Here is a 9621-nt window from a genome sequence, read left to right as displayed (position 1 = left end):
TCTTACACTTTTGTTTGGTTTTAAATAAAAAATGATGGAAGAATAAAACATATAAGAGAGAAAAATCAAATGCATCATTTTTTTTTTTTGTATCAACGCTCTGGTTCAATGTGGATAATCTAAAATTCGACCACAAAGTAAGTAAAATCTGGTCAAGAATTATTCTCATTAAGAACTGAATTTGAATTTTCTCGAACAATTCGTCCTAGGGAGAACTCGTTAACCACTTACTAAATTTTTTTAAACAACCATTTACCAAATGAATGCACCGTGTTTTTTGTGATAGATTATGAAATAACCATTATTAGTTATGATTTCCAATTGATTGTATATTATTGTGTTATTAATGATTATTATTTTGTATTGACGGTATATCCTAAATAGGCACCTTACGTAGAGTTGGTAACAGCTATAAACTTTGTATGTATGGGTTCATCATGTAATATTCCATAATCTATCAGTTTGTTTGTTTGTATGGTTTATTTAGAATTAAAAAGTGGGTTTGTATAAAAAATTGAAAATGGAATAGTGGGAAGACTGAAGAGGTATCGCGGTGGCCAAGAGGTATAATATACCAGAACTTTCGACCTGTGCATGCGGGTCTATTAAAGGTAATATGTAACAATAGAAAATATGGTAGAAAAATTTTAATATTAAAAGATATATGAAAAATTGGAGTAACAATGCACCGGATACGGGTGGCAAAAAAAAAAAAAAGTGACAAAAAATATGGTGTATTTGTCTTGACCAATTATGAAATTTAGACTTAATGGTCCTATTATAGCATGAAGAAAACAATTACTAAATGAAGTGAATAAGTAAAAAATATAAGAAACAAAGGATGACAACAATGCACCTCTCAAACAATGAATATCAAGATTTGTTTCGATTAAATTGTGAGACATGATCAAAATTTGCATGAAAAATAAATTGTATGACTGGATATAGTTGAACTTGAGATGATTACGATGAATAAAATGAATGGAATACATTAATATATATAACTCAAATGCAAATCTATAATGCATCTTATTTAAATTAATTGTATTTAATGTTGGTGCATTTTCATTCTTATTGATTTATAAGTTTGACATTTCTTGATGCATTTTATCAAGTATTCTTGGCTTACAGTGACATTACTAACTAAGCAGGTTGGAATGAAGTTATCATTGCACGAAGACAACATGTATGCTCTGTTCTCTGATCAATTGAAACACTAACTCGTGAGATAGAAAGGGATCCTGAGGTATGGTTTGAGAAATGTGAAATTTGCTTCTGGAAGTCTAAGGATGTTCTAAATTTTGGTCTTATTATCTTTAGGTATATTTTTGGGTCTATATATATAACTTATTAGGATTTTTGTTTCTCTATTTTATAGATGTCTCATAAAGAAAAGATTTGGACCAAAATGCCTCAAATGAGATGGCTGCACAAATGGCATCAACTCAGGGCTAACATACATGAAGAATTATATGCATGCTTATTTTGAGACTTGTAGTGTCACTTTGCATTTTTTTTTTCTATGAATATTGATCTTTTGTATTTATGAATTATTATTTTAATTGATAAACTTTATATATGTTTTTTGCTTTTTGTTTAAAGTTGTTGAGGGTTTTTTTTTGTGGTACTAGTGGCCATTGGAAAATAGTAAATTTTTATTTAATTTTTTTTTTTATAAAATTGACTTAATCCAGGGTAATGTCGTGGGTAACGTAATACTCGTAGCTTTTCCGTGGATAATTACCCACTGCGAACTCCTCAATAATACTGTGGGATAGGCCGTGGGTAACGTTACCCACGGTATTTTCTCCGGTAACGAGTTACCAACGAGGCTTTATCCCACGGCCTCGTGCCGTGAGTAATCCGTGGGTAAAGTGCAGTTACCTGTGGTGAAGCCGTGGGTAATAGCAAAAATGGCCGTGGGTAGAGCTTGATTTTCTTGTAGTAATTATAATCATTATATATAAGAAGGATCTTTTATTATTAGAAGTAATCTTTTATTATTGCTGAGTTGTTATATTTTTAGAAGGATCTTTTATTATTAGAAGGATCTTTTATTTTTAAATGCCAACTCAGTAATTATCAATCCATAGTATTCAATATCCATAGTATTCAACTAACCAAGAAAAGTGATTACTTGTCAATATCAATATACATAGTATTCAATATTCATGCCTCAAACATTATACATATTTTTAAGGTGTATCACATGGAGTACTGCATCCATTGTTTGACATAACACATGCTTAGCCAACCCAACAAATTTTTCCATTCCAATTGAAAATGCATTAGCAATTAAACCTTATTCTTTAATCCAACTTAGCCTTGTTCCTTGGACTCTAATACTATATCTTAATACAATACAAGAAATTGGTTATCTTACACATGAGATGTTGCTAAGTAGATATTCTGGTATTTGAATTGTTTGCAGTAGCAATCTCACACATTAACGCAGTCAGAACATAGTTGTTTGATCTAGATCAGACGGTTTAGATTTCAATTTAAATTTTCATTTTAATCTAAAATAACGAGCTTGAAATTTGGACCATCTGACCTCGACACATCGATGTACTGGTTGTGTGAATGCGTAGAACTGTTGACTGAATTCAATCCAAATCCGATATTTTGTCTCTTACACCGTCTCTTACAACAAGTAGACATGTTAAGGTATGTCTTTTGAAGCTGCATCAGTAATTTTTTTCTCTTCGTTTGAATCAAGCAACGGCTTTGTTAACGATGTCTCATTCGCCTTTTTTTCGTTGGTCTTACCCCATAGAACCAAGTATAGACCAAGCACAATGAGAATTGCACCAATAATCCTATAACAAAATTGAATCAATTAGTTTGAAAATTTCTATACTTTTAATTCTATGATATAAAGTTGAAAGATCAAATATTCCATTAATGTTTATATAATTTTGTGCATACCCTCCTAAGTATAATTGATCTCCAAGAATAAGTGCAGCCATGAGAGCAACTAGAAAAGTTTGTATTGGTTGGAAGACAGCAACAAAGACAGGACCACCCTTTTGAATACACCATGTTTGGAGAGATATGACAATGCCTGATGCTACAATTCCCTGAAATAATCACATAAATGAATTCAATTCACTTTATAATCATCAGCAATTTTTAGTACTAAATGTATCTTATGGTCCGTTTGGATTAGCTAATTTGAACTTATCTACAAGCATAAGCACTTGTCAGACTGTTTTGGAGAATTTATGGAAACAACTTATAATATGACATGTCCATAAGTTATTTTAAGGTTATTTTCAAAATATCCATGATAGTTTATGAAAAGTGATTAACTTTATTTTATCTTTGGGTAAATAGTGTTATACCCCCTGCAAAATAGGTGATTTTTGCGTTACCCCCTGCAATGTCAAGATTCCTTGCGTTACCCCCCTGGCTCAACAAGTGGACATATGACATGGACGAATCTTGACGTGGCATGACATGTGGAAATTAATTTATTTTTTATTTATTTTTAATTGTCAACTCAGTAATTATTTATTTTTTAATTAAAAAAAATGAAAAAAAACTTTTTTTTTAAAGAAACTTTTTTTTTTACGAACCTAGGTAAAAGAAAGTTGTAATAAAAAATTGCTAACTCAGTTTTGTTCTTTTTCGTCTTCACAGTTTCGTTCTTCTTCTTCGTCGTTTCTTTCTTCGAGTTCGCCGTTTCCTTCTTCTTGGTGTTCGTCGGTTTCATCTTCGTTTTCGATCCGTTCATATTCAGCGATTGTTGTTCGTTTTCAATTTCAATTTGGGGGTTAGGGCAAATCTATTTTCATCGTGAATGAAACCCAACTTTCTATCTTCTTTCTTTCTATTTTCCGTACAAAAAAAAGTTGTTTCTTTCTATTATTATTAGTTATTATTATTATTATTATTATTATTATTATTGTATTTGCTATTATATATATATATATATATATATATATATATATATATATATATATATATATATATATATATATATATATAATGTATTATATTTTTTATATATATAATAACAACTTTTAGTAAAAAAAAAAAAAAATTAACAAAACTTTCTTTTAAGTAAGTTCGTAAAAATATAACAACTTTTAAGTTTTTTTTTTCATTTTTTTAATTAAAAAAATAAATAATTACTGAGTTGCCATTTAAAAATAAATAAAAAATATTAATTAATTTCCACGTGTGCTGCCACGTCAAGATTCGTCCATGTCATATGTCCACTTGTTGAGTCAGGGGGGTAACGCAAAGAATCTTGACATTGCAGGGGGGTAATCTAAAAAAAAAAATTTGCAGGGGGTAACGCAAAACTCACCTATTTTGCAGGGGGGTATATCACTATTTACCCTAAATCTTTTGTTATAGAAATAGCTTATACATAAGTACTTATGCCTTAATTGCTTAATTAAATTGTTTATTCAAACATGGCCTAAATCATCAGCACTTCTTGTACTAAATGTATCTTAGAAGGGCCTGTTTGGATTGGTTTATTTGAGCTTATCCATAAGTATAAGCCCCCGGGAGAGCTTATGGAAATTATATGTCCATAAGTTGTTTTTAGCTTATTTTCATAAGCTCTCTAGGATAGCTTATGGAAAAAATAATAGTATATATGATAACAACTTAACTTTATATTATCTTTTGTTATAGAAATAACTTATACATAACTGCATATGCCTTAAGCAATTATATAATTAAGTTGTTTATTGTAAATGAAATATTTGAATACGGGAGTGAGGAGTATTACAGCATATAGGATGGTAAAAAGCTCCTCTGATGATTGTATTTTCCACTTTTCAAAATCATTTTCTGTGAAGGCTGCTATGATCAAGAATTGGATCAATCCAAAGAAACATGTAAATGAAGTCAGTGTGAGTTTAGCTGGATACTTCTTCACCACAGGAGCCTGCACAAAAAAATTAGGTATGAATAAGTTTTTTTCAAAACTATGAAACAACATGTAAGAGCATTCAAAAGCACTTAATGCTAAAGAGTATTGGAAGATATAGTTTTAATTAAATATAGTAAAGTTAATTATAAGTTATGTATAAATTGGACAAAAATTATGGATATTTTTTACTATAATCAAGATCGAAGTGACTAATGACCTATGTATAGTACCGACACTTCAGATTGAATGTTTGTCTGATATCAGCCGACATATGTAGTTACATTCAATTATTCTATTTTTTAAATTATTATCTATGTCAATATGTCAGTGTTGTGTTCGGTATCCGTGTTAGTGAAAATACCTGAAAAACTATCCAGCCAGCCCAAGATAAACAATGTCCAAGTAAGTATATGCAACCCCAAGTCCAATTTTGCATGTTTGTTGAAGATTCATCTACTTGTAAGGTATTGTGTCCTTGTATTTGATCCATTTGAAGATGAAGAAGAGGAGGACCTTTGTAAAGGGTAATTATAGTGGCACCTCCTACACTTGCAATGGTTCCTACAACTTTTGCTAATCCATCTCTTCTTGCAATGTTGGTTTCCTCAAGTCTAGTAGAGAAACAAATGAAACTTATCAAAGTTATAATGTGATTACAAAAGAAAATGATAAAGAATGTTACTACTTGATTGGATAAGCATGCATATTAATTAAGAGTTTATATCATAATCAATTATCATATAAGTGCTTAGCTATAAACTAATTTTATAACCCAAAAAAACACACGGGTTAATTGTTTATTTTAAGTTGTTTTCATAAGCTATTTTAGAGAGCTTATGAAAATAAGGTCAAAATGACTTATGGACATGTCAGAAGTTGTTTCTATAAGCTCTTCCAAACCATTTCATAAGTGCTAGTGCAAGTGGATAAGTTCAAATAAGTTAATTCAATCAGTTGCTACCTGTTTGGATAAAAAAGCTTAATTAAGCGCTCATAACGTAAGAACTTATCATATAAGTGCTTATATATAAGTTTTGTTATAAAAAAATTGGAGACGGGAAAATTTTATTAATCAAAGTGGCACTGATATGGCCATTTTACATCTGCCCCCGAGGGAATTTGAACTTGGCACCTTGAGATCACGAGGCTAAGCTCTTACCACAGAGCTAGCACCTCGAGTATAAGTGCTTATATATAAGTTATTTCTATAACAAAAGAGAAAATAAAGTCAATGTTTTTATATAAGCTACAAGTTTTTTTTTACAAGATATCATGGAGTGCTTAACAAAGTAAGCTGAAAAAGCTTATGGACATGTTATAAGTTGTTTTCGTAAGTTCTTCCAAACAGTTTCACAAGTGCTAATGCCGATAGATTAATTCAAATAAGACAACCAAACACATGATTGATGAGTACCTTAAAGCTGAGGCCAAGATGAAAGTGATGGCAGGAACTGAGTTTTGCATTGCAGAAGCAAAAGTAGGAGAAGCATAATATAAACCTAACAAGTAAAATCCTTGGTTTGCAGTGATCCTAAATTGCCAATAAAAAGGAAAGAAGAAAATATTAGAACTAATTAATAGTGTGTGTGTTTGATTCTACAGTGACCGAAATTAATTTTGATTCAATTGATATATATTAGTTAAAAGTAAATTTAAAGTAAGATTATTTATATTTAGATACATTTACGTGAAAGTGAGTTGAATAATAAATTTGAACTTGTAAAAATTATATTTTGAGGCAAAAGTTACAAATTTTAACTTCAAGTTAGCATTGATCAATTCTAATTGAGAACCTCCAAACTTATCAAAATTAATTTTAAAGTCTTCAGAATCACTTTTCAGATTATATACTTTCTTACCCCAACAATGCCAATAGAAAGAATTGAACCAACAAAGATAGAGTAAGGGGTGGTCTTTGATCCCTGTTGACAATAATATTGACATTGTTTCATGTTAAAATGTATATTATTACACTAAGAAAAATTAATTCAAATGAAATGACAAAAAGAAAAATGGCATAAAAAAAGTGTAAAAAAATAAAAATTTGTTGGAGAAATTTACTCACTTTTCTAAAAAGTAAGCAAGTGGACTCAACAAAAGCAATGCAATTAAATTTCTATAAATAGGATAAACAACTTTGCTAACACCAATGTTTAGTGCAAGTCTAGAGACAATGTGAAATCCTGCAAAACAGAATTGTAGAGCAAGTAATGCCACAAGAAGCTTCACTTTTTCAGTCATAATAGTTCCCATTTTTTGTATTACTTCGATTGAATTGTTTATGAGAGACAATAACTATGAAATCTGCTTATATAGAAAAGAGAGAATAATCTTGGAAGAATATTTTAAATTATTAGGCATTTGTTAATGTTTATATATGTAGGTAGTTGTATTATTTGGTTCCTTGGAATAGAAGTTACAAATGATATTTGTATATGTAGGACGTAGTTGTATTATTTGCAGTATCCTTCCCCGTTCACATGAAGTATCATCTTTGAACGTACGGTTTACTTTTCAAGTGAACAGGGGACGGGTACCAAAAAAATGTTAGCACTTCAACGCTCAAGTCAGTATTTGCTCAAGGTGAGAGAGTGTAAATTGGATAAAATTGTGTGTAACCTGAAGATGGATGCATGTGTGCACATATAGGAGAATATGTGCATAACTGATGTGTGGGTCCCTCCAAGTGAGTGGAATGAGTCACATATATCTTGTGAGGGGTCATTTATGAGCTATTCTTGGTACATTGTAAGAGTGCAAAGGACCTGCAAATGGGTCATTTATACGCTATCTGTGAAGCACTATTTACGACGATGCACCTTAGTAACTTGTTGAAGAGTTAATGAATTTAAGGTCTTCTTGGGTCTTTGAATAATTTGGTCTTTGAGAATCGCACGATGTTGAGCTCCTGTCCTGAGTCGGTGAAGGCGCCCCAGGTGGCAAGCCATTTAATCTCCGATATTGTATGCATACCAGCACCATGGAGATTTTAATAAATCTATTGAGTAAGGGGGCTGAAATGAAGTGCGACCAAATCTCTAGCCTAACAGACCAAACAAATCTTGATCTTCCCCCCAACCAAAAGGGATATAGAGGGGTAAGGGTCCTTTCTTTTGTTGTTGCACTGAACCAAGTAAGTGTCCTCTTCTCAGAGAGGAGGAGTTGCCTAAACCTAAAGGATTAGTTCCTCGAGTCTAGTTAACTCGACAACTTAACTTAACAGGAATAACGCGCGAGCGTCCGGAACAAAAAGGAATCATTACTCATTAGTATACCGTCTTCAATAGAGTCACCATATATATGACCAACTATCTAAGTGTATGTTTAAATTGACGGAGTTGATGGAATCTAGATGAATCACTGTGATTTTAGTAAAAATACACTTTGAAGCTTCAACAAAATCACAATGAGAGAAATTCATTGACGATTTAAACATAGATCAAGTTATTCGTAGACTACAAAATCTTTGACATAATTTCAATTTTTTATGTTTGTTGACTTTTAATTAAATAATTTATGAAGAAAAAATCAAGTTGAATCATGTTAGCCAGGTAGTTAGAGAGCAAGCAACCTTCATCATTTTGTGATCTTATCATGTTCCCACCATCCCTTATCTAACTATGTCTATTGAGACTCTTGTCCCAATTATCTAGCTATGTACAGATTAATGATTGAATTTATTTTTTGGCTTAACTACACATTTGGTCCCTTACGTTTATTTTAGGTTTCAATTTGGTCCCTTACGTTTAAAAAGTATCAATTTGGTCCCTTACGTTTATTTTATGTTTCAAGTTAGTCCTTTCCGTTAGTTTTGTCACTAACACCGTTTGAACAGTACACGTGTCAGCGTGTCCAAGTGCCACGTGTCAGTCCACATATGCAAATTGACTGCCACATGTGACAAAATTGACGGAAATGACTAACTTGAAACCTAAAATAAACGTAAGGGACCAAATTGATACTTTTTAAACGTAAGGGACCAAATTGAAACCTAAAATAAACGTAAGGGACCAAATGTATAGTTAAGCCTTATTTTTTTTAGCCATAAATATAATCTATCAAGGAGTTGATTATTTATTGACACAATTTTAAAGTCACATATTAATGATTAATAACAATGATGATTGGCTGCTTAAGACTCAAGTGATTCTTTTGAATGTATTTTGTTGGAGGGAAGAACAAGAATATGAATCAAATATGCATGTGCTACTGTTTATAATTCATGCATATTTTATGCTTCATAGAGATAAAGGATACTCTAGAAGAAGTACCAAAGCACATGTTGCAAGTAGTGTTAAACTATATAAATGCTCTAAGAATTGCTAAATTTAAAATAAGTTTAATCGAATTAGGAAGCAAGAATAGTTGAAATGTTATAGAAATGCAAAAACGTTAAAACTCTTTTTACATAAATTTTCAATTTATGTGGTCTTAGATAACTCGAATGATTATTTTTTTAAATTATGCGTAAAATATAGTTCGTCTATACTAAAAATAGTCATGTAAAATCTTAAAAATCATACAACTGGCCTTCATATTATTCAGCAAATTCCATGAATCCACCACTTTGATAGGGAAAAGTTTGATCCTAGAGCACATGTGCTTCTTTTATTTAAAAAAGAAATTATCCTAGATAATTAATTAGAGAAAAAAATTAAAACAAAACAATTATTTTGAAAAAATATTAATAAATATAAAAAAAATTAATTAATGTCAGAAAAAAAAATTAA

General features: G+C 30.8%; 1 protein-coding gene across 1 annotated transcript; it reads right to left on the bottom strand.

Annotated features, from left to right (window-relative positions):
* Positions 1–2115: 2115 nt before the first annotated feature.
* Positions 2116–7168, bottom strand: LOC123887403 (WAT1-related protein At3g18200). The gene is made up of 7 exons (XM_045936723.1): positions 6957–7168; positions 6751–6813; positions 6306–6422; positions 5253–5502; positions 4748–4906; positions 2929–3080; positions 2116–2819 (listed from the first exon to the last, which is right to left on the bottom strand). The coding sequence occupies exons 1-7, from the start codon at positions 7142–7144 to the stop codon at positions 2663–2665; spliced, it is 1086 nt and encodes a 361-aa protein (XP_045792679.1). The 5' UTR covers positions 7145–7168; the 3' UTR covers positions 2116–2662.
* Positions 7169–9621: the final 2453 nt, after the last annotated feature.

The sequence above is a fragment of the Trifolium pratense genome, linkage group LG5, assembly GCF_020283565.1.
Source record: "Trifolium pratense cultivar HEN17-A07 linkage group LG5, ARS_RC_1.1, whole genome shotgun sequence".
NCBI classification, from domain to species: Eukaryota; Viridiplantae; Streptophyta; class Magnoliopsida; order Fabales; family Fabaceae; genus Trifolium; species Trifolium pratense.
This window is presented reverse-complemented; position numbering and strand designations above follow the sequence as displayed.

Coding starts and splice junctions, on each gene's coding strand:
- LOC123887403 (XM_045936723.1), bottom strand. CDS start 7,144: ATGGGAACTATTATGACTGAAAAAGTGAAGCTTCTTGTGGCATTACTT. Junction 4,907..5,252: donor CTGGCTGGATAGTTTTTCAG/GTATTTTCACTA, acceptor TTTTTTGTGCAG/GCTCCTGTGGTGAAGAAGTA. Junction 3,081..4,747: donor TTTTTACCATCCTATATGCT/GTAATACTCCTC, acceptor TGATTATTTCAG/GGAATTGTAGCATCAGGCAT.